Source organism: Gymnoscopelus braueri, assembly GCF_963280865.1.
Source record: "Gymnoscopelus braueri genome assembly, chromosome: 14".
NCBI classification, from domain to species: domain Eukaryota; kingdom Metazoa; phylum Chordata; class Actinopteri; order Myctophiformes; family Myctophidae; genus Gymnoscopelus; species Gymnoscopelus braueri.
The window spans coordinates 51,010,169-51,035,547 of record NC_137619.1 but is presented as its reverse complement, the minus strand read 5'-3'; the positions used below and the strand labels follow the sequence as shown (position 1 = coordinate 51,035,547).

The 25,379-nt window shown below is 41.7% G+C and overlaps 2 protein-coding genes across 3 annotated transcripts in view; both read left to right on the top strand.

The window, feature by feature from the left end:
- LOC308100692 (uncharacterized protein) overlaps positions 1-25,379 on the top strand; it is a gene marked incomplete at its 3' end in the record, with an annotated part of 61,095 nt that overhangs the window by 10,573 nt on the left and 25,143 nt on the right. The window contains exons 4-5 of the mRNA XM_080449761.1: positions 6,147-6,272; positions 18,148-18,258. Of these exons, the coding sequence (XP_080305887.1) occupies positions 6,147-6,272; positions 18,148-18,258 (237 nt within the window). The remainder of the gene's footprint in view (positions 1-6,146; positions 6,273-18,147; positions 18,259-25,379) is intronic.
- On the top strand, positions 1,972-8,421 carry LOC308100985 (E3 ubiquitin/ISG15 ligase TRIM25-like). Of its 2 annotated transcripts, none has more exons than XM_080450216.1 (4): positions 1,972-2,036; positions 6,593-6,706; positions 6,831-7,269; positions 7,944-8,421. In XM_080450216.1, exons 2-4 carry the CDS (start codon positions 6,639-6,641, stop codon positions 8,010-8,012), a joined length of 576 nt encoding a protein of 191 aa, XP_080306342.1. In that variant the 5' UTR covers positions 1,972-2,036; positions 6,593-6,638; the 3' UTR covers positions 8,013-8,421. The 2 variants fall into 2 exon arrangements, with proteins under 2 accessions (XP_080306342.1, XP_080306343.1); XM_080450217.1 differs by lacking the exon at positions 1,972-2,036 and adding an exon at positions 6,439-6,516.

The following is a 25,379-nucleotide window of genomic DNA, read 5'->3' as shown; positions in this document are numbered from 1 at the left end:
GTAGCTATGTCGTAGTTTTATCGTTCACGACCAATGAGCAGACGGTCTGTGGGATCTCAGCACTCAGGAAGAACAGTGAATAAGGATTATGTAATGTTTTGGTGACCTCGCTTCACCAGGCTTGGAAAGCCATACAATGGCTTTGACCCTCTGGACTGTACTCTTGCCAGAACTATCAGTTTTATAATGGCATTATTGCAGAATCTGCACATATTTGGAGCACATACACATACCTAGACTAGTTGGATTTAGGGCTAGGCTACTTTACTATTGAGATTAAATACTGTAGTAGACAACATATTCTTAATATATGTAGTATACCTGGTAATATATATTTGCGTTGTTACTTGAATGATCGTCTCTGACGTCCCTGAGGGAAGTATGTCAACCATCAAGGACGGACCAGGTCTCTGGAGTCCCTGAGTCCCTGCCTCAGTCCCTACAAGGCACTGAGTTGGACATTTGACAATTACACACGAAAGAAACCTATAACCTGTTAAAACATTTAGGCCTATTAAAGTGGTCCAACGATAAGACACGGCAAATTAGAAGTGACATAATTATTTCAAATGTGATTTTTTTTGTAATTCAAATATTCACTACATACTGTACAGCAAAATGTACAGTGCAGCATATAATACAATGTAGAATACAGCCAGTCCATAAAAAATAAGAATATATGAATATATTGCAGCAAGGCTGCTATTTGCCACCTGCCACATTTGGGGGGGGGGTCTGCTTATAGGAGAGACTCATCTCTTCCTGGGGAAAGGACCACAAATGGTTGAAAAATAACATTTCTTCTGGTTTTCTTTATGTACAGATTACAGAACTCACACACAACGCTGTCCAACAGCTCCACCTCACCCTCACTCAAAGTACTCCGCTGCTAACTTCTCCTCTCCTCAACCTCACTTGAAAATAGTTTTTGCGTCACGGTGTTGGTTGATTATGACAAGATCCCCCGTGAACGGTTTTGACTTTTGTCTGTAAGAGTAAAGCCAAGCTTTGCATATTCGTTAAGTAATACAAAACAGTAAGCATTTGACTTCCAGTCAGCGGATTTCAGTTGACTATCTCCGAAAACATGAAATCAATAAGAAAGATAATATCTTTAACACCCAAAACTCAAATCTGATCCACTATGATAGGGATTAAAGGTTTCATTTATTCAGCAGTGGGGGAGAGGTGCCTGGTGGTAGGGGTGGTAGGGGTGTGTGTGTGTGTGTGTGTGTGTGTGTGTGTGTGTGTGTGTGTGTGTGTGTGTGTGTGTGTGTGTGTGTGTGTGTGTGTGTGTGTGTGTGTGTGCGTGTGCGTGTGTGTGTATAAGGTTTTGTACTCATTGGAGCCTGTGAGAGGGCAGGCTGGAGCATGTGGGTGGGTATTAGCCCACAAGTTGTCGGTGTGTGTTGGTCAGGACATAGGATGCCATCCTGTGGTCCCTGATGGCACTGCAGAGGTCCAATTCCACAGGAGGTGAAGCTTTGACCCCGTCAGAATCAAGCACCAGAACTATCAGTCTTAAGGCGGTTACACACCGGCGAATATGCGAATATACGCAAAATTCGGACTCGTTCCGAATAATTAAAAGACGCTTCTTTCGCTCCGCGAAACTGATGTGGAAGCTTGCATTGACTTTTAAAAAAAACGTATTATTCGATGAAAAAAATCGCCCCGGCGTGTAAGGACCTTTATAATGCCATTATTGTCGAGGCTGCACATAGTTCGAGCACACACATACCCGACTAGCTGGATTTAGGCCTAGGCTACTTTTATATTGACCGTGTGTGTGTGTGTGTGTGTGTGTGTGTGTGTGTGTGTGTGTGTGTGTGTGTGTGTGTGTGTGTGTGTGTGTGTGTGTGTGTGTGTGTGTGTGTGCGTGCGTGTGTGCGCGTGCGTGCGTGTGTCTCACTGCCTGTGTGCATGTGCAAAACCTGCAGGTCATATTCCTCATTCGTTGAAAGATTGAAGACAGAGACATTGTAACCACCATAAGAAGGCGTGGATCCTGGTAACCCTCACGTCAAGAATGGCAGGTTGGTCACAATGAGGGCAATATCAGTGTATATCTTTTGTGATATGAGATTTGATATCTTCTGGGATTTTTGATATTGTAAAATTGTGATGGCATAAGAGTTGTCTCTTCATGGTTTCAAATCATCTGCATTAGAGTAACAGTGACAATTCTCTGAACTTGACATTAAATTGCATGTTTTCACCTTGATGAAGAAGGAATCCATGATTGCACACTTTGATAGGAGATATTGATGCGCTCTGTGCCACTCTCCAAGTCACTGAACTGACAGCTGGCAGCCTGGCATCTATGCACATATCAACGTCTTTACCCCGTATATTGTGCTGCAGTAATCCGATCCCAGATCAGCCAATCATCGCAGCACTTTATGCTTTTCTCTACCGATCAGGACTGAGTAGCCTACGGTCTTCTCGGATCCACCCAGGTATTACCGATAAACAGACCCAAAATCCAAGGTAATAGAATCTAAACTGACCCGGACCTGAGTGACCATGATGGTAAATACACTCACACAACCAGACTCGGGTGAGTCTCGGGTCCTGTCGGGTATATTCGGTTCCGGCGGACCCGTGAAGACCTCTACTACAAACAACGCCAAGTTGCAATTTAGTTCTGTATGAAACACTGTTAGACTATATGTTACCTGCTAAAATCCCAGTCATCGTAACTCTGTCCTTGTAATGTCAGTAGTCAAACATGGAGCTAAGCAGCTTTCTCTGCACTGTACAGTCCACGAGCATTGCCCTTTTTCCGCTATTGGCATCAAGCTTGATAAAATGGAGCTACACTGATTTATTTTGTAACCTTTGAAGTGCAAACTGTATGTGCAACACTCTAATGTTGATACAATTATGCTGCATGCTTATAGGCTCACTGACACTGAGGTATCAACAAATATTTTATCGAATGAGTAGACATTTTTGGTACTTGATGGTATCAAAGCAGTTCGGTCGCATAAAAGTATTGAATTTGACCTCTGTGTTTGACTTCTGTGTGGTTTGCAGGGTGGAGGAGGATAGAGTGGAGTCCCTTGCACCTAGCTGTGTGTCCATGAAAAGTGACTGGTCCATGGAACTACCTTACAACTTTAAAGATGTCCCTTATCCACACTCAACATGGTGAGAATACAAAAATGCCTCAGGTTGTACAATCTAGACAGTTACTTACACTACACAGGATACTCATAATGTTAATCACATAGTAATTATAATAATGATAATTGATACATTGTTATTAATAATAATACTAACAACAAAAATAATATTCAGAATCCCAACTTTACTGTCAGGTTTACAGGTAAGTGGGTGAAATTAGTTTTTGGGAAAGCTCTATAACTTTTTGTTATTTTCAGAAAGAGAAAATAAAAGAAGGGGAGAGGGAGAGCAGGGAGGAAACAGTAAAGAACAACGTGTCTAGCAGAGGCAAAAATCTAAGATATCTACACATTGCATAATCCAGGTTGTACAGTATGTACATACTGTATGGACATATATTGTTGGTGATGATAGGCAAGGCAAGGCAATTTTATTTGAATAGTACATTTCAACAACAAGGCAATTCAATGTGCTTTACACGAAACATCAAGCAAAGGAAACACAATAATACAATTACAAAACGACATTAGGATGCATTAAACAAAAGTAAAAATTAGTACAGTTAGTAATAATAGTACTAATAGTTCAAGTAATAATAGTAGTACTACTATTAGTAGTGTATGCTAGTTATTGAGTTATTTTTTATTTTTTTCCTATCTTATTTTCTCCTCTGCACTGTAACTGTACTAATAATACTAATTAGTAATAATTAATACTAATAGTAATTAGTAGATACAGTTACAGTGCAGAGGAGAAAATAAAATAGGAAAAAAATAAAAAATAACTCAATCAAAGGCAGCAGCAAACAGAAAGGTCTTTAGTTGTGCTTTAAAAGAAATAAGAGTGGCAGCAGACCTGCAGTTTTCTGGGAGTTTGTTCCAGATATGTGGAGCATAAAAACTAAATGCTGCTTCCCCACGTTTATTTTTTACCTGTCCCAGATGACCTGAGAGGTCTGGATGGTTCATGATATCATACAAGATCAGAAATGTATTTTGGCCCTCAACCATTTAAAGCTTTATAGACCAACAGTAGTATTTTGAAATCAATTCTTTGACACACAAGGATTTAAGAACTGGAGTGATACGCTCCACTTTCTTGGTCGAGCAGCAGTGTTCTGAGTTAACTGCAGTCGTCTGATTTTTTTTTAGGGAGACCTCAGACCTGTAAAGACACAGGTACAGTAGTCAAGTCTACTGAAGATGAATGAATGGACAAGTTTTTCTAGATCCTGCTGTGCTGAGACAAGTCCTTTAACCTGTGCTATATTTTTGAGGGGATAGTAGGCTGACTTTGTGATTGTGTTTATGTGGCTGTTTAAATTAAGGTCTGAGTCCATGACTACGCCAAGGTTTTTGACTTGCCTAGAGGTTTTTAACATTACCGATTTTGGGCGCTGACTTTTAATCTGTCTTTCTCGTCTCCAAAAACTATTACTTCAGTTTTGTCTTTGTTTAATTGTAGAAAACTTTGGCACATCCAATTGTTGATTTGTTCAATGTATTTAATCTGAGCTAGTAGTCTGAGCATGTAGATATTGAACAGTAGGGGCCCTAGAATGGATCCTTGCAGAACTCTAGGCATATGATTTGTGTCCGCACAGTTGTGTAATTAGCGATAGATACAAAATAGTCTCTGTTCTCTAACTGTGATTTAAACCAGTTTAGCACTGTGCCAGAAAGTTTTTCAATCTGTCTAGTAATATATTGTGGTTGATCATGTCAAATGCAGCACTGAGATCTAGTTGTACTAAGACTGAAATGTTTCTACTGTCTGTGTTTCAGTGGATGTAATTGAAAACTTTGACAAGAGCAGTCTGACTCTCAGTGCTGTGGTGTGGTCGAAAACCTGACTGGAAGATATCAAGGTCATTGTTTAGTGCTAAAAAGCTGTTGTTCAGTTGTTGAAATACACTGTTTTCAATTATTTTACTTACGGGAGGTTTGATATGGGCCTATAATTGTTTAATTGTGATGTGTCTAAAAAAAAATAAGAGTGGCTTGATGACTGCTGTTTCAGGGCCTGTGGGAAGCAATCTGATTGTAGAGATGTGCTGACAATTTGTATAAGATCTGAGGCCATGCAATTTGAAACATTTTTGAAAAGGCCTGTTAGCAGGATATCAAGGCAACAGGAGGAGGATTTTTCAGATGCTGTGTGATGTCTTCCAAGCTTTCGTGATTGATCAGATTAAAGGAGAATTCCGGACATTTTAAGTGTTGTCTTTGATGTGTCGTTACTCACCTACCGACGTAAAAAGTGGCATTGTTTTTTTCCAGAGATTCGCCTGTCGTAATTTTTTCAACCCCCTCCGTTGTCATAATGGGAGCGCGTTGCTTGTTTCTCTACCTGGCAACACCAGGTTCTGGAGAGAAACAAGCAACCAGTGTTAAATCGTTCGGCAGTAGCGCTAGCCTCTCAGGAACTTTCAGCGCATGTTTGACTATCATGAGACTCTACAATGAGTAGTAGTAGAGAAACAAATAACTTTGCATCGGTTATAATAGACGAATTTCCCCAAGCCACGCGCTCCCATTATGACAACGGAGGGGGTTGAAAAAATTACGACAGGGGAATCTCTGGAAAAAAACAATGCCACTTTTTACGTCGGTAGGTGAGTAACGACACATCAAAGATAACACTTAAAATGTCCGGAATTCTCCTTTAAATTGTGTCATGGTATTTGAGTTATTTTGACATGGACACACAGAGCCTGTACCCGATATGGAGGCGCTAACTGTTTGTCTAATTTTTTTCTATTTTTTGTGCATGAAAAAGGAGGAAAATTCACAACAGGCTCTGGTGGACAAATGTTCAGGGGCTACAGACACCGGAGGATTTGTTAGTCTGTCGACAGTTGCAAACAAAACACGCAGATTGTTCCTGTTTTTAGCAATGATGTCAGAGAATGACCGGCTTGCATTTTTCAGTTCCAAATAACAAATGTGATGATGATGATGATGATAATGATGATTATGATGCTTTGGTTGTCAGTATAAATCTGTGTTTGGTTTCAGTTTGCATCAGATTGGTTCAGCTAAGTGCAGGTCTCCTGTAACAAGCTATGTGTCAATGAAAAGTGACTGGTCCATGGGTCAACCTTACAACTTCAAAGGAGATGTCCCTTATCCACCCTCATCACGGTGAGAGAAAAAATACCTCAGCTTGCACAAACTAGACTGATGAGATTTAATTATTTAAACAATGAATAATGACAATATTGATGGTAATAATAGTAGTTCATTATTCAAGTTTTGTCCCATACAAATGTATTTGTTTAGGACAGGGGTCTTCAAACTTTTTCAGGGGTTGTCATTGACCGACTTGAAAGATATTGAGTAATCGAGGCCTTTAGCTTGCTTGTTGCAACTTGCACAACAAAATACTGTATGATGTTGATGGGCTTTGTAGATTGCACTGTATTGAGACCAGATATGTTAACGTGCAGCTACATGGTTTTCAGGATCCAGAAGGAGAGCTCAGACTGTCCCTCTCCCATCTGTCTGTCCATGAAGAGTGACAAGTCCATGGATCCACCCATGAGCTTCAAAAGACAGATTAGGTCTCCTGAGCTGAGGTGAGGAAGCTCGGTCATCAGAGTTTAAAATGTTATAGTACACTGTAATGTTTCTGTCTTTCACTCTAACCCCCATCTCTTGTTCTCTCTCTAACACACTCTCTCTTCACCCTCCTCTCCCCAGTGAGTTCAGCTCCAGTCTACTGACTGCAGACCATGTCAGATGCTTTCTGTGTGTTTCTATCCTGAGGGACCCCGTGTCCATCCCCTGTGGACACAGTTACTGCAAGCCTTGCATCAATACCTACTGGTCCCAGCCAGGCCCTAAAGGAGACTACGTGTGTCCCCTGTGTGAGACCAGCTACCCAGTTCGTCCTGTGCTCTCTGTTAACGTAGCATTGAGCTGGATGCTGCATCAACAGGCAGGCTTTAGTCCAGCTTGTGATATTTGCTCCAGCCTCACACGCCGAGCCATCAAGTCCTGTCTCACCTGTAACGTCTTCTACTGTGAGAATCATCTTGCGCATCACTACACCGTTCCAGCAATGCAGAAACACACCCTGGTGCAGCTCAATGAAGACACAAGACTCTGGGACTCTGGGAGAATGGAGGAGATCAAAGAGGTGAGACCAATGTTTGTGCACATCTGTGGATACTGGTTATTGCTTTTGCATTTAAACAATAGTAAACTACAGGGGTGTACTGTAGATTTTGTATCTAGTGGAGTGCTACATCACGCGCACGTGCCTGCCCACGCTCGTGCCTGCCCACGCTCTCTCATACACTCACACGTGAGCCATCGCCGATTGAAATAACCTTTAGTGTTGTCATATGCATTTACCTTGAAAACGTCACCTAGCTGTAATTTAATTAGTTCATGAATCCATCAGCCACTGTCATCCACCTCTTTTGACTGCTTCAGACAGAACATCTGACACCTACAGTAGGCTACTACCAGGTCACACAATGGACCATTGATATGTATCCAGCCAGGTCGGTTATTCCTGTTAAATCACGCTGTTGACACTCAGTGTTGGCAGCTTTTGTAAGTGAGGTGCGAAAACTGCGAGCATGTTTTTGAGCGATACGCGAGGCACACGTGGGTATGCACGTGCATGGCTGTGCATGTGCGAGCGTGCGTGCACCTTCGGATGTAGTGCAGCTGCACTCCACCGGCAGTACACCCCTGGTAAACTATAAATGAGAAGTTGAGTTAGTATATGCGAATATGAGTTGAGTATATGCTTTGTCTATTTAAGAAAAAAATAATAGTAAAGCTTGTGATTATTCTTAAAAGGAACCGATTGTGGATTGTGAGTCTGGAGAGCAGGAGATTGCATATGGAGGAAGAAGATGGCTGCTGTAAAGGATGAGATGTTCCACTTCCAACAAGCTTCACCTCCTCCTGTGGAGCCGGATGGCTGCAGTGCCATCAGGGACCACAAGATGGCATGCAATGACCTGACCAACACACACACCAGATACACACACCAGATACGCTCAAACCAAGCCCCCAGAACTGGGTGCTCACCCCTTTAAAAAGCCTGCTCTTCAGTCCTTGGGCAGTTCCTTGATTTTTACACCTCACCCACATGCACTCCTTCCAACATTTGTGTTAATACATACAACACTCTCACCCACACTACACAATCCTCTCATGCATTACATTACTGACTTTACGGATTTCCACATTTCATCTGTTTACTTCTAGTTTTTTATTTGGTTTTGAGCATTTCATAAATGCTAAATTACTTTTTACACTGCGTCTCCCTTGTTTTTTTTGCTATGTTCCCTGTGCTATGCAAATTTAAACGGATCGAGCCCCCATTTGTTATGCCTCTGGCCTAGGGGTGCCAGAGGCATAACAAATGGGGGCTCGTTCCGTTTAAATTTTGATTCATTTAGCAGAAAGTTTGGGTAAGTCAAGTCCCATTCATACATTCGGCATTTGTTTGTGCGGGAGTCAATTGCTCAATTGGCCGTTAATCAATGGCTCGTTTGCACCGTGCTTTTGTTAATCAAGTGATTTCAGTGGGAATTTCCGGGGATTCCCTTGCAGTCCTGTTTGTTCAATGAGCAACGGTCCGATGAGTAGCGAAATAAAGTGGTCTTGTACGCTTTTTGTTTGGGAGATGCAGTTAATTTGTTTGGTTTATAGTAGTATTTGATTACGTTTGTGTGGGTGGGGAGGTTTTCCTGGTCATTTTGTGCTTATAGACAAAGGAGGGTTGCCTGGCTGGTTTTAGTTTTTAGTTTTACATAATATGAGTGTCCCTGTTAGGCTTTTTTACTTAGCTTATAGGGGGTAAAATATGTAGCAGGGTTTAGGCCGGTGGGTGGAGTAGGTGCAAGGAGCGGCTGTAGCGGGTGGGTACCAGTGCGTGTGCATTTGTCTCGGGGGCACAGCTAGCTAGCCCTTGGTATAGGCTAGGCCTTCAGTGCGTTAATACCTTCCGCAGACCGGCATGAAAACGGGTGGAGTTAGTTTGGGGGGGTAAATAGAGGGGCACTTGTACTTATTTTTTTGTAAATTTGGTTTGCCAGCTGGGGAGTAACTAAGCACATGTGAGCCAGGATAGTCACTGTAGAGGAGGAGCTCTTAAATCAATGCACCAAGGACCAATTGCTTAAAATTTTGGCGCAATTTAGAGTTAAAATTGAGTCTGGTGATAAACCGTCAGAGGAGGTTTCTCCTCCTCCTCCCCCTACTTTAGATGGTGCTGTGGTGGTGCATCCTAAACCTATGGTATTGGCCCCAGGATTAACGTTAAAGCAACAAAAATAATGAATGGGATTATAGTAGAGCTCGTCGGGTTAGGCATGTAACCCGAAATACCCGGGTTCCGACCCGTACCCGGCTCGGTCACAGGTCCATTCACAAGAAGTGACTCCGGGTCCGGGTCGGAGCCGGTACAGTCCGTCTCGGGTCTCGGTTCTCCGACTGTGAAATGGACGGTTCCACTAATACCCGAATTGACCCGGCGAGCGGGTTTCTCGGGGCTCAGACTGTGAAATGCACGGTTCCACAAATACCCGAGTGGACCCGGCGAGCAGGGGGTCTCGGGGCTCAGACTGTGAAATGGACGGTTCCATTAATACCCGGGTGGAGGGAGGGAGGTCGGTCGCTCAGAAGACAGACTGGCAGTGACGCAGACTCACGCAGTCAATGACTGGCTGCTATTTATATTATCATATCACTACATAATGTTATATCATTGACCTAAATGGCGATATATTAACAAGGATAGGATGATTAAAACATATTTATGCCTGTATTAGCCTTGATGATCGTCTTTCTTGACCGAAGGCTCTGTCTGTATTAGGAACAACTTTGGACAGGTGGAAAACTTTAGTTAAACTTGCAGAGTGGCGCATTACTTTACCTGAGTTACATCTTCTGATACTTGTACTTGAATGTTGACATGAAATAATAATCCTGTTTAGTATTTCACTACCACGAGCAAAGACTACAGCGCATATTAACGGCGCTGATCAACACACACGTTGAAAGGCTAGGACAAAGATACCAAGGATTCGACAGTGATGTCATTATGCAACAAGGAAGTAGCGACCCAGGTAGCAAATCATGTCAGATTTCTAGTGTGACGACGTCTCCACGCCCCGCCGACCGGACGGACGCTACGCCATGTTCGAAGTTGTTTTAAAGATAGCAAGGATTCGTCGGCGATCTGATGTGACATCACCGACGAATCCTTGGACATATTTTACCCACTCATTTATATACACCAGTTATATCAAATATTGTCGATCAACGTAACGCTTTGGTTAATGGTTAAAAATGGTAAAATAATCGAGTTAATATCAACATGTTGTTACCGGTATACTCAAAGCACAATGGAAACTCCAAAGCCAATTATAATGTTAAACAACATTAAATGTGGTTTAACATTAGAAATTAACGTGGATTATAGTTGGCAATGAAGAAGGATTACAAACATCTAGAACGTGGATTTATTTTTGTATAGCTGTCCAATGAGCATTGACTGGGATTGTACATCATAATCATGGAGGCTATACATTTAGGTAAGAAAGTATGAAACAAGTCTCATTTAACGCTGGACAACTTGTACTAATGACGTTGGCAAACAATTTTGCGTCGGGTTTTTCGGAGGCTCGGGTTATGTACAGGTTCGGTTCTTGTATGTCACGGTTCTATACGGGTCGGTTTCCGACAGCTCTCGGTGCTGTTCGGGTCCGGATCTCAATTTCTAATAATGGCCCGGGTCCATTCGGTTACGGGTATTTTTTTCGCGGGTCCATTCAGGTATTGGTCCTTCATATTGGACCATGGGCCGGGTCCATTCGGTTCCGGGTAAAAAAATCACGGGTCCATTTGGGTTCGGGTATTTATATTTGACCCGTGAAGACCTCTAGAATCTAGATTATAGACAGAACAAATAAATATACATAAATATATACATAAATAGGCCAGTGGAATTCCATTGTATTTAAAGTAAAAATCCAATGTGCATCTCTCTGTAATAGCAGCTTTTTCATTTCACCGCCCCTAGGTGGCAGGCTGACCTTCTCTATGTCCATGAATTTAAGTGTGGCAGCTGATTCATGCCTCCTCTCCTGTAATGGCATATTCCATGTTACCGTTTCTGATCGCCACTTTGTGTTCAGCTATTTTGCGATCAGCTGGCAGCCGTCCGGACTCTTCGGATTCATCACATGCACCCTTTCGTGAATTACACATGCACCCTTTCGTGAATTGCCCGTCCGTCTTTGCTTAGAGAAAATACACCCTCCTTTAGTCACTTTATTTACACTTTATTTACGACCAGATTAGTCCATGCATGGCCAGATTAGATGTCGGTATCACTCAAGGTGGCAAAGGTTACTTATAATTTTTGAGAAGCTCTATGTCTGTAGATAGTATTTTGGTATGATAACCCTTCCTGAGTCACAGCTAAATTGGTGTTATCAGCTGCTGAAGTTACCATCCCCCATTGAAAAATGCCATTTTAGACTCGGGTGCATATCTTGATATTGGATCATGTTCAGGACACATTTCAATGTTTTTTTATATTTTTCTTTCTTTTTTTCATTCAAGCCTTTTGTGTATGTGGGACAAGTACCTCATATTAAACAAGCAGTTTAACATGCTCATACTCCCAGAAAACCTTGAACGGAGCAGACCAAGGTAAAGTCTCGGTGTGCCTGTGTGTTCATTTTGATGCTGTAATAATTCATAATTGCATTTTGTCTCTCCTACTCATGTTGCATAAACAAATGATTGTTGATAATTGCCCAGATTTAGACCGATAAGGATAATTCCTTTAACAGGTCCGTTCATGAAAGTCTTTACGGTCTTGTTTCCATTGAGGGCCTGTGAGCAATTAGGGGTTAAGAGTCTTGCTCAGGGACAAATTTCATTTCATCGACACATTTGCTGGCCTGGCCTGGAATCGTACCTGGGGCAACCAGGGCCTCTGGCTCCCTAGGCGGGTTCACTAACCACTCAGCTATGGCCGCCCGATGAGTTTCTGAGCAAGGCTTATAAAAATTGTTACAGGTCAACAATGGAAACACAAAACACAATTTACTATAAAACGTATTCTCTCTCTCTCTCTCTCTCTCTCTCTCTCTCTCTCTCTCTCTCTCTCTCTCTCTCTCTCTCTCTCTCTCTCTCTCTCTCTCTCTCTCTCTCTCTCTCTCTCTCTCTCTCTCTCTCTCTCTCTCTCTCTCTCTCTCTCTCTCTCTCTCTCTCTCTCTCTCTCTCTCTCTCTCTCTCTCTCTCTCTCTCTCTCTCTCTCTCTCTCTCTCTCTCTCTCCCTCTCTCTCTCTCTCTCTGTGCATGCTGGGTACACGCCGGTGGTGTGCGGATGAGTGAGTGTGTGTGTGTGAGTGCGTGAGTTGGAGTTTGGAAAGTTTGGTTTGTGTGGATTCTACTTTCTTCCCAGACTGTGGCTTCAGAGCTGGGGGAAGAGCTAAGAGTCAAACCACCGGGATCATTTGTTTATTTTTGGGTTAGGTAGGATGCGTAAATTACGTCAGACTTCGGTGCTCTATAGGCATAAGAAAGTAAGCAAAGTAAGCAATGAAGGTACATTTTGTTCTGGTTTCACACAAAATCCTTAAGTTTCCCAATTATTTTCATATTAAGCACATAATAGGCTACCACAGTGTTTTCAGAAACTTCACTGCATGTGATTCAGCTAGTATTTTAATATATTAGGCTATGAGCACAATAAGCAACACAGAATAATGTTTTCTTTGAAACAAAATGATCATCTTACATTGATGACAAACAACTGATAGAGATGGAAACTGATTATACTAAATAGTATTTTGTTGCTGTCGGGTGAAAACTTTGTATGTCCCAAACTTTTTATAGCTGTAAAAAAATAAAAAGAGGGAAATAGTGAAAATAGCTGATCGAGGGGCATAACTTTATGAATCACTAGCCACGCCCATTAAAAAATATATTCTTGTCTGCACATAGTTGAGAGTGCACACAATACCTCACTACGGTAGTTGGATTTAGGCCTATAGGCTACTTTACTATTGAGAGTAGACAGACAGGTCTAGAAAGGCAACTTAAAATAATAAATCATACGATTAGCCTGGTTAACTGTGTGTGTGCGCGTTCATGCGTTGTGTCATTGCCTGTGTGAATGTGCAAAAACTGCAGGTCATAGTCATATTGCATTGGTTGAAGGATTCAAGCCGAAGACATACTGTAGGAAGCCATGGATCCTTGTAACTCTCACGTCAAGAATGGCAGGTTGGTCTCAATTAGGGCTGCATGGCAATATATCCATATTATATCTACTGTGATGGAGACTTGATATCTTCTGTGATTTTTGATATTGTAATGTTGTGATATGGCATAAGTGTTGTCTTTATGGCATAAGTGTTGTCTTGTCCTGGTTTAAACGAGCTGCATTAGAGTAAAGTGATGTAATCGTCCGAATGTATCTGACTGTCATAGCTGAGAACCATTTCATACATACGTACATTGATTGCACACTCCACCAGTGGCGTAGCCAGAACGCGAGCATAGGCTGGGCCTGGGCAGGAGCGGGTGGGCACGCGTGCATGTGCGCCCAGATGAAAATTTGCTATTTTTAGCGGATTTCGGATACCTATATATACACTGTTATCAAAATGGCTGAATATGATATTGAAAAATAAAAAATATAATTATATATATATATATATATATATATATACATATTATATATTTTTGGGTGGGCAGACAAACCAAATGGGTGGGCCCAGGCCTACCTATGCCCACCCGTGGCTACGCCCCTGCACTCCACACAATTGCCTTTTAATTTATAGGAAACCAAGACTAGTAAGCCTTGCCAGCCATGTGGCCCATAGGGCAGGAGCCTATCTCCTGTTTCTGTGTCAATCTCACGACAATGCCAACGCTAAAATTATTAGCAGCTTCACACAGTATTAATGTCACTCAATTAAAAAAAAAAAAACATTACCTTGGCTAAATACAGTATAATAATATAATACATTATGAGGGTAATATGGTGGTGATGATGGTAATATTGGTGGAAATGGTTGTGGTGATGAGAATGTTAATATAATATGATTAAAATGATGATGATGATAATGGTATTAATTATAACAGTAATAATAATAATAATAATAATAATAATAATAATGCTTAATAATGGTTATAGGGTATAATAGTAGAGGTGTGCATCCACACTGCCAATTCAATTCGATTACGATTAACCTTATAACTATGTGATTCACGATGCATCTCAATTTTATATATTTTTATTTAGGCTTCTGCTAATGGCTCAGTAATATAGGCCTACATCACTGGTTCTCAAACATTTTCATGTCAAGGACCCCCAAATTGACACATATTATAGCCTGTGGACCCCCATTTCAAAATATATGCCAGGGACCCCGATAAGAGAAGATTTTTACGGCCACAGCAGTGATTCTGAACTATTTTAATACCAAGGACTCTCAGTTTGACATGCATTAGGCCAGACCCCCATTTGACACAATTTTGACCTCTGGGACCCAAATCTACAATGCGTGCATTTTGGCATCCAGCTGTATTCCATAAATACAGTATCCATATCAAAAGAGATTAAAGTTACCCGACCACAGACCTAACACAATAGAAACAACATCAGGGCTTTACACATAAAAAGGATGCGGCATTTTAAATGAATGACTTTAAACCATAATGCTTTGGAAGGTTATATAATAAAGTTACCATGTACATTTCACATGGGCAGTACACACTGGCGAGTGTAGCAGCGCACTGGACTGGAGATTCTTTGGTATAATTGATCAACGCAATGAAAGGGTCGTAGCATATGTTACATTTTGAATATTGGACTTCTACTTGTAACAGAGTATATCTACATTGCAGTATTGATACTTGTACTTAAGTAAAACATGTAAGTACTTCTTCCATCACTGGGGATGACCCTGGCAGCATATCAATGGCCCAGCTGTGTTACCTGTTCAGTACTGGGCTAATACTAGTTTTCAATAACAACTAACGAGACAAGAATAGAATGAGTTTCGGAACTGACGTGCAAAGACATACAATGTATAATTCTATCGTCATGTGGAATGGGTCCCATCAGCAACATTGGTGAAGCAACATTGGTGAAGAAAGGGAACTCGAAAAGACAAACCACAAATTGTTCCAGCCGAGAAAAAGAAGGAACTGAAATCTCAGCCATACTCTGTGTGTGTGCACGCACGTGCATGTACCGTATATGGGACTGGATAAAGAGCTGTACAGTATTTGTCTCATCAGCAACCACTAACAATAATAATACATTTTATTTGTAAGACACTTAACATGTTAAGTCTCAAAAACAAATCTCAAAGTGCTATACATGGTACAAAATGTCAAAAATGAAATACAAATATCTGGAACCCGATAAGAAGTGCGTTGCAGTAGTCTAGCCTTGAGGAGACAAAGGCGTGGTCAAGTTTACACACACGTTGGTGACCACAGGTGAGGGGGGGAGGTTCTGGCTGTAAAAGGTGATGCTGGTTGGCTTCTGTTTTGGAGCTGTTAAGTTGCAAGAAGTTGTGTTTCATCCATACCCACTGCACAGACATTTGAAGAAAGGGAACTTGGAAATATACTTCTGGAGAAATCATGTGACTCAACCAGGAAACAGGGAACTGAGAAAAAGAAAAGAAAAAAAGAGGTCCCTGTTCAAATCTACCGTGGCGCATCCGGCTTTGTCGAGCGTCTACACGAACACAATTGGCCCATGTTCGGGGGAGGGAAGCTGGGCGGGGAGGGTGATATTGGTTATTGCACGTACTCCTACGGGCTAGGAACTGAAATCTGTGTACTGTATATGAACTTTGAAAGTCCCTTAAATCACTTTTGCATTATTGTTTAATATGCATCACACTCACGTGATGTATCTTGCCTTTATTATTCATATTGCAATATTGACTTATTCTGTGTTTGCATTATTTGAATTGACAGCTTAAAATGAAATGTAAACGTGGTGGTGATTTCTACTCTGTGGTGAATTTAGATATCACCAGTCTTGAGAAAAAAAAGAAGAAAAAACGGCAAATAGATTTCATGCCCTAAAAGGTTACCCACCCCTGGTCTACATGATACAGAAGGTCCAGGGGCTATGGGCAACCAGAAAGGACAGCAAAACAAATATATAAACCCCCCTGGCCTGACCTTTGGCCTGACCGTTGGGCCCCTGACAGGGATATGGGGTCCAGCTCTGCTTTAGAGTCTCTGCCATTTCAGTTTCCTCTTGTCCCATCTCTGTTTGAACGGTTGCGTTTTTCTATAGGTCACCACTTTTAGTGCTACTGCCTATTCTATTGTTCTATTTATTATTCTATTGTTGTTATTACCTATGCTGCTGCATTGTCTGAAGGAAGCCAAAGCAAAAAAAGTTTTACTCTTATGTACCTGTACACAAGATGTAACAATATAAAGTACAACCTTGAACCTTGAACCTTGAACTGCCGGCAGTCTGCGTTGGTTGCGTCCGCTTTGTTGACAAAGATGGGGTTGTTAATGTATCATTTCATATTCCTCGGGTGAACAGGCTACAGACACTGAATCAGATAAACATTGATGATTAAACAGGTGAAGTGTTTAGATATGCCACACTTTGCAATCAACACGTAATAGTGTGTCTATTGAAAAAAAAAAAAAAATCTGATCTCTCCTTGTTGTTACTAGTCGGCTCAGATTAATTCCCTTCCCTGGTTATTCTTTTCGCAGTTTTCAGTTTTTCACATTTGATTTGTACAACTATTAGCAGCTACAAGCTACTGTGGGCTACTTACTACATGTGTGTTGTACTACAAACAACATCAAACAAAGCCATGTAGCAATGTGGGGGGAAAGTGTACTGTATGAAACTATGCTACCTGCTAAAATCCCAGTCATTGTAACGCTGTTGAACATGGAGCAGCTTTCTGCTCTTACATTTATTACATGCTCGTTCAAGCAATGTTCTTTTTGCATACTTAATATTGCTTAATATTGTTGTCACACGCTATTGGCATCCAGCTTGATAAAATGGAGCTGCACTTCTTTCTTTAACCTATGAAGTGCATCGAAGCCTTTAAATACAGCACACACACACACACAGCCATGTCTCTGTTTTCCCTGCGTCCCTCTACAGCACGTAATCTTATTGGGTCTTGATAGAACAAGCTGTATTGCTGCATGCTTATAAGGATACGGATAATTCCTTTAACAGGTCCGTTCATGAAAGTCCTTGCGGTCTTGTTTCCAATGAGGGCCTGTGAGCAAATAGGGGTTAAGAGTCTCGCTCAGGGACAAATTTCATTTCATCGACACATTTGCTGGCCTGGCCTGGAATCGTGGGCCTCTGGCTCCTATAGGCGGGCTCACTAACCACTCAGCTATGGCCACCCCTCAATTATTATTGGCTCGCTGACACTGAGGTATCGACATTTGGTATCGAATGACAAGGCATTTTTGTTACTTGATGCAAGTTGATGCTATTGAAGCAGTTCAGTCGGTGACGTAAATGTCCTCTGTGTTTATACAGGATGAAGCACCATAGCGTGGTGTTTCCTGCACAGAGCTGTGTGTCCATGAAAAGTGACCAGTCCATGGATCTGCCTTACAACTTGAAAAGAGAGACTAATCCAGACTCATCATGGTGAGAATATAAGAAATACCAAAGACAGTTACTTACACTATTATACATATAATGTTAATCACATAGGTGTAATAATAATAATGATAATAATAACAATAATAATAATAATATTTTTTATTATTATATGCGTTTTTAAAAGTATTTTTACATTTTCATTTCTGCTACGCAGCAAGCTATACAGGCATTGACTAATTTGATTAACAGTAGAACAAAGTTGCGCGGCTGGGGGGGGGGGGGGGGCGTGTCTCTGTTACTCCTGTGTGATTTTCAGTGCTTCCGTTGCACGGACGCATTTGAACATTTGTGTGAGTCTGGCTGGAGAAACTTAACGTGCAGCTGCATGGTTTTCAGGATCCAGAAGGAGAGCTCAGACTGTCCCTCTCCATGTGTGTCCATGAAGAGTGACAAGTCCATGGATCGACTCTTCAACTTCAAAAGACAGATTAGGTCTCCTGAGCTGAGGTGAAGGAGCTTGATCATCAGAGTTTATAGTAGATCACTTTGTTTTTAATTCATAGTTTAATTCAATAGTTTTTTATGTTTTTAAATAATAATAAGTAAAAGCTAAATGTAGGAAACAAAAAATAAATGTACTTGTGACCCATAAAAATGTGTCCACGACCCACAAATGGGTCCCGACCCAGTGTTTGGGAAACAGTGTAGTAGACTGTAATGTTTCAGTCTTTCCCTCTGCACCCATCTCTTGTTCTAACACTACCTCTCTTCACCCTCCTCTCCCAGCAGTGAGTTCAGCTCCAGTCTACTGACTGCAGACCATGTCAGATGCTTTCTGTGTGTTGCCATCCTGAGGGACCCCGTGTCCATCCCCTGTGGACACAGTTACTGCAAGCCTTGCATCAATACCTACTGGTCCCAGCCAGGCCCTACAGGAGACTACGTGTGTCCCCTGTGTGAGACCAGCTACCCAGTTCGTCCTGTGCTCTCTGTTAACGTAGCATTGAACTGGATGCTGCATCAACAGACAGGCTGTAGTCCAGCTTGTGATATTTGCTCCAGCCACACACGCCAAGCCATCAAGTCCTGTCTCACCTGTAACGTCTCCTACTGTGAGAATCATCTTGGGCATCACTACACCGTTCCAGCAATGCAGAAACACACCCTGGTCCAGGTCAATGAAGAGTCAAGACTCTGGAACTCTGGGATTATGGAGATCAGAGAGGTGAGAGCAATGTTTGTGCAGATCTGTGGCTACTGGTTATTGCTTTTGCATTTAAACACTAGTAAACTATGAATAAGAAGTTGAGTTACTGTGCTTTGTCTATTTAAAAATCAGGACCATGTCTGTCAAGTTGCAAGTGCATATTAAAGCTTGTGATCATTCTTAAAAGGAACCGATTGTGGATAGAGAGTGTGGAGAGCATCAGGACACTGCATGGATATGGAGGAAGAAGATGGCTGCTGGAAAGGATGAGATGTTCCACTTCCAGCCAGCTTCACCTCCTCCTGTGGAGCCGGACGGCTGCAGTGCCATCAGAAACCACAAGATGGCGTGCAACGACCTGATCAACACTCACACACCAGATACGCTCAAACCAAGCCCCCAGAACTGGGACGGAGAAACAAAGTGACGAACACTAATCAGACTGTCGTTCTGGTATGCCAGGCAGAGAGAGACCCCCCCCCCCATGCCAGTTTTGAAATCTTGGGCCAAAGGATCCCTTTATTATGATTGATTATTGTTTACAACACATTCCTCATCAGTTACTAAACAAAAAACCTGTAACGGTTTTAATATATTACAATATAATTTTTTTTACAATATATATTTTAATATTATGTGCTTGCATAATGACATTTTTGGGCGAGATTGGGACACCTCATTAGCTGTATTGATTGGCTCATTAGTACACCCCTAGCTGTACTGTGATTGGCTGACTCTATTGGCTGACTCTATTCAGCACTGTGATTGGCTAGCGAGACACATGGTGACATTAATAACCTATAAATAGGATTATGCACTTCAAAAAATCAATTTTTTTAAAAGTGAGCTTCCATCACTATGATGACCACTGTGATGACCACACCGCCCCACCCTCTACATTTACCCATCCTGTAACTTCGAGGAGCAGTGAGCACAATTCTACGGCGCTTGGGGAGCAATATTGTTATTGGAATTGTTAAGCTGCGCTTTTATTTTACGGACTGGCTGTATTCTAATGTTGTTTTATATGCTGCACTGTACCAGAGTTGCATCCTGTACCATTTTGAAAAATAAATATTTGAATTACCCAAAAATATATAGAAATCCACATTCGGAATAACTCTAATTACTTCTAATTTGCTGTGTCTTACAGTGGTGGAAAAAGTATTCACATTTCTCACTTAAATAAAAGTATCAATACTGCAATGTAGAAATACTCTGTTACAAGTAAAAGTCCGGAATAAAAAATGTACTTGAGTAAAAGTAGCATTGGTATCAAAATGTACCTACTTAAAGTACCAAAAGTAAAAGTACTAAAATGTTTGAAAATAGCAGATCTACAAGCTCACAACGCATCGCGATGCCATGCGTTGAGAGCTTGTAGATCTGCCATTTTCAAATAGCCTAGGTATAAAATAGGGCTAAAGTGGTTCATGTATGTTTTATAATGTAATAATTTATATCTGCAGTAACTAGTAACTAAAGTCTTCAAGTAAAAGTACCTAAAAATTGTACTTAAGTACAGTACTTGAGTACATGTACTTAGTTACTTTATACCACTGGTGTCTTATCGTTGGACCACTTTCATGTCCAACTCAGTGTCTTGTAGCCACGCTCTTGTCTCTGGTCTCACTTGGAAGAGGCCGGCCTCTGAAGGTGGTCTGTACAGGGGACAGGTGGGGATTATGTGTTGGGCAGACTATGCAATGTTGCATGGTCTGCCAGGCCCCACTTCTTCATAAGCGTTTTGAAGCAGCCAACCCCGGTACTTAGGCGGTTCAGCAGAGTCCATTGCCACCGTGGTAGATCTTCTCCTATGACGGCATGTCCCGGGTCACTGATGTAGCGGTGGATATGTGAGGGCCCGGCTGACCCCAACTCCTGCTTCCAGGATGCAGGACTGATAATGTCTGTAGCAGTTTGAGCTTCAATACAATAAGGTAAACAGCTCCACACACACACACACACACACACACACACACACACACACACACACACACACACACACACACACACTAATCAATCTGTCTCATTAAAGGGAGGGTATTTTTGGGGAGGTTTTTGTTTAAAGGTTAAATCTCTATATTGTGATAGTAGTCATTGCTATAGAGTGTTTGTTCGGTAACAGGGCATCCCCCCATCTCTCCACCTCTTCAATAAACAGAAAATACGCTTTCAGGTGGGTTGCACATTTTCAACCAATCACGAGAGAGTACCTACCCATTTATCACCTTCAATTTTATAGTGTTCCAGTTCCAATTGTGTCCGCTCATTTATTTGTGTCATTACTTCCAATTTCACTTGTTTATCCTGTATCCTGTATGAGTTCTCTTTCCTGATTGGATACAATTGTTATCCCGACCTGAAAAAGCATTTTCTGTTTATTAAAGAGCTGGACAGACAGGGAGACTCCTGTTACTGAACAAACACTCTATGGCAATAGAGAATGTATAGTTAGTTAACACTTATTCTAACAAAGGAATATCACCTATCCTACGTTTAACTTCTAAATTGAGGATAATATCTAACTCCCATATCGTCACTGTCAGGTGGAAACCTTGTATGTCCAAAACTGTTGATAAGGATAATTCCTTTTAACAGGTCGTTCATGAAAGTCCTTGCGGTCTTGTTTCCAATGAGAACCTGTGAGCAATTGGGGTTAAGAGTCTTGCTCAGGGACAAATTTCATATCATCGGCACATATGCTGGGATAGCCTGGAATCGAACCTGGGGCAACCAGGGCCAGCTGGTTCCCTAGGCGGGCTCACTAACCACTCAGCTATGGCCGCCCCTTGAGCAGGGGTTAGATGAGTTGTAGATGTGAGGCCAAGCAGTAGCCTGACCAGTTTGGTTTGGGATGTCTGGAGCCTTGTTTTTAAGGCCTTTGTGGTGCTATGGTACAGTACCATGAGGCGTAGTCAAAGTGACATTGGATGAGTGCTCCAGCTAGAGTCCTCAATGTATTCTTACTGACCAGTGAGGAGATTCTGTACAAAAATCTATTACTTTAGTTGCCATTTTTTTAAACACATCATCAGTTGTCACCATAGTGAGTTTAAAACATCTTTGCGTACAGTACACCTACATTTTTGTAGAATCATTGGATGTGCTTTACACCATAAAGCCCAGAGTGAGAGCAGTTTGTTAACCAGTGTTATGGCCTCCTTTAAGTTCCTGGGCATTACCATCTCCCAGGACCTGAAGTGGGAACTGAACATCATGACCCTTCTGAAAAAGGCTCAGCAGAGACTGTTCTTCCTCAGGCAGCTGAGGAAGTACAGACTGTCAAGGGCTATGATGACCCGTTTTTATACGGCCATCATCGAGTCCATCCTCACCCATTCCATCATCACCTGGTTCCCCGCTGCAGCTGCAAAAGATCTCGTCAAGCTGCAGCGGGTGATCCGCTCCGCAGAGAGGGTGATTGGCTGTCCCCTGCCCTCCCTCAAGTCCCTGCACGACTCCAGGGCGCTGAGGAGGGCAAGAAAGATCATGGCTGACCCCTCCCACCCTGGCCACGGCCTCCTCACCCTGCTCCCCTCTGGGAGAAGGATGCGGCTGCTGAAGGCCACCACAGCACGCCACAGACTAAGCTTCTTCCCCTCAGCTGCCAGGCTGCTCAATGAGTCTGGCTTCCCTTCTCCACCGCCCCCAAGGGTCACTGAAACCTGAAACCTGACACTGGCAATGACATTGCACTACTGTACACTATAGCACTTTATATTATCTATTTTCTTGCACGGTGTTGTTTTGTGTTTGTTGTTATTTATGTTATATGTGAAAAAAGATTGAAACACAATCATGCATTGCCAAAACAAATTCCTATGTGTATTACACAATGGTAAATAAAGGAATCTGAATCTGAATTATGGCTATGGTTGTAAAGAAGATGTTTAAGCGATCCAGCTTGTCTGTAATGAGCGTGTCGTCAGAATTAATGTTGATGTTTGTAAATCTGGTTTTCAGTTTCTGACTGTAGTTCAGTGGTTGTTAAATAACTTCCAGAGCTCACTGTGTGTGTTAATTATTAATTGTTGACACGCATACATACACAGGCAAATGGCCCACTACAGAAGTTCACTACACTCACATACTTGGCTTGAGCTATTGGTACAAAGGTAAAGTCTGCTCTGTCTGTCGTAGGTGAGCCAAGCAGAAATACGTTCTTCCTCCTGACCACCTCAACATTTTTATTTTATTTTTTTCATCCTTACATATCCTGCTTACTTTCTGGAGTGTTCTATCATAGAAGTAAGTGTATCTTCTTTTTGCAGTAAACTTTGAAGAAGAATTTTATGGTTGTGTCTCGTGACCTGACTTGTGTTGTGAATGCACCCAAAAGCGCCACAGAGGTTAGTGACGCAGTAGAATTTACCTTGGGCAGAACATTGATATTCTATTTATCTACTGATTTTGTGAGTTAGTTTCTGAAACATTTTGACGACAGAACCCCAACATTCTAAGGTTTTAAAAGCATAACTGCTTTTAAAACTATGACCCAATCTGACTGGGACGACAGGAAATGTGTTAAAGCAAATGAAGACAAGACCATAAAGGGAGACTATTTTTACAGTAATTTAAACTTGAATTTATATTTCCGCAACTACAGTACATCTGTTAATAAGCAGAATTAAATTGAATACAAGTAGACTGCAGTCTGTCTGTCTGCAGTTGGGTTGCACCAATCAATCTGAAATTGCACATGATAATTGAACTTTGGCATAAGCAGGGACGATAAAAGCAACATTTTCTATTTCCCCAAATTAAATGATGATGTTCATTACCATTTTCGTCGGACTATGGGATTTGTAGTCACGGTCCCATAGCCCAGAGCGGCTATGTCGCAGTTTTATTGTTCACAACCATTGTTTTATTGTTCACATTCGCACAGGCCGCGGCCTGTGGGATCTCAGCAATCAGGAAGAACAGTGAATGGGGATTATATAATGTTTTCGTGACCTCAAGTCACCAGGCTTGGAAAGCCTGATACATATTGATACATTCTGATACATGGTGACACGTACTGAATGATACACAGTGACATATACTGATACATGGTGACATATACTGATACATGATATGTTCTGATATGTGCTGTCTCTGACATATACTGATACATGATATGTTCTGATATGTGCTGTCTCTGACATATACTGATACATGATATGTTCTGATATGTGCTGTCTCTGCTATGACAGCTGCCATGTATGGCAGAGACGTGCCCATGAAGTGCTGGGTGACATGGTTGTTGTATCATGAGGACATACGTATGCCTTGATTTTGTAACCTAAATGCACCTGTAATATTTGTGTCCTTGTCTACAATTTCCCTTGTGTGGACATAAGCACTTTGTAACATTGGTTAAAAAGGTGCTATATAAATAAAGTTTATTATTATTATTATAATAAATTGTTAAAATGTGTGTGTGTGTGTGTGTGTGTGTGTGTGTGTGTGTGTGTGTGTGTGTGTGTGTGTGTGTGTGTGTGTGTGTGTGTGTGTGTGTGTGTGCGTGCGTGCGTGCGTGCGTGCGTGCGTGCGTGCGTGCGTGTGTGTGCGTGCAAAAACAGCAGGTCATATTCCCCACTGGTTGTAGGATTCAAGATGAAGACTGAAAGATCGTTCACACCAAGCACGACTATAAATATAATTGGATTTTGATTGGCTGTCAATGGTTCTATCATTCATAAAATCGCTCTGAAAGTGATCCAAACGATATTGTTCAGGACTATAGTTGTCGTTACAGTTAGAACGATTTTTTACATCAACATATTTATAGTTATCGTTATAGTTATCGTGTTTGATGTGAACGGTCCTTTATGCTGTAACCACCATTGGAAGACATGGATCCTGGTAACCCTCACATCAAGAATGACAGGTTGGTCACAATGAGGACTGCATGGGCAATATATCCATAATCAATCTATTGACCTGGCAACACTGCAGACAGGGAGATAGGAGAGCATAAGATTGCATTGGGGATAATGGCTTGTGCATCTTCTCTTAAAGGCAATGGCATCTGGCACGGTGATTATTTTTTATTGTTGTGACGCCCAAACCACACCTATGCATAATGTAACAGGTAATGCAGGTGTTTTGCGGGTAAGGCTATATAGCAACTTTTGCCTAGTCCTAAATCCAAAATTAGTGGCTTTAGCCAGTTCGGCCCTTTATAGAGCCCCTTATGTACAAAGGAGGAAAGGGAAAAATGTCGGCAGTGAATGTCACCGCCTTTCTATGGGAAAATTGTATTTACCTCCCCTTGTGGTCTCCTGATAGGTGTTTTTTCAGGCCTGTTTTGAAAGAAGCCAGTGATCCACATTTTGAATGGATGGTGTCAGGGCATTTCACATTTTGGTGGCAGAGTAGTAGAATGTGACATTGAGAAGTTGGAGAACCAAGAGGTGCAAACATAGTCTAAGTG

Excerpts from the sequence above, each read along its gene's own strand:
- LOC308100985 (XM_080450216.1), top strand. The coding sequence starts at position 6,639 with ATGAAGAGTGACAAGTCCATGGATCCACCCATGAGCTTCAAAAGACAG. Across the intron at positions 6,707-6,830 it reads ATTAGGTCTCCTGAGCTGAG|TGAGTTCAGCTCCAGTCTAC; the intron begins GTGAGGAAGCTC and ends TCCTCTCCCCAG. Across the intron at positions 7,270-7,943 it reads GAATGGAGGAGATCAAAGAG|GAACCGATTGTGGATTGTGA; the intron begins GTGAGACCAATG and ends TATTCTTAAAAG.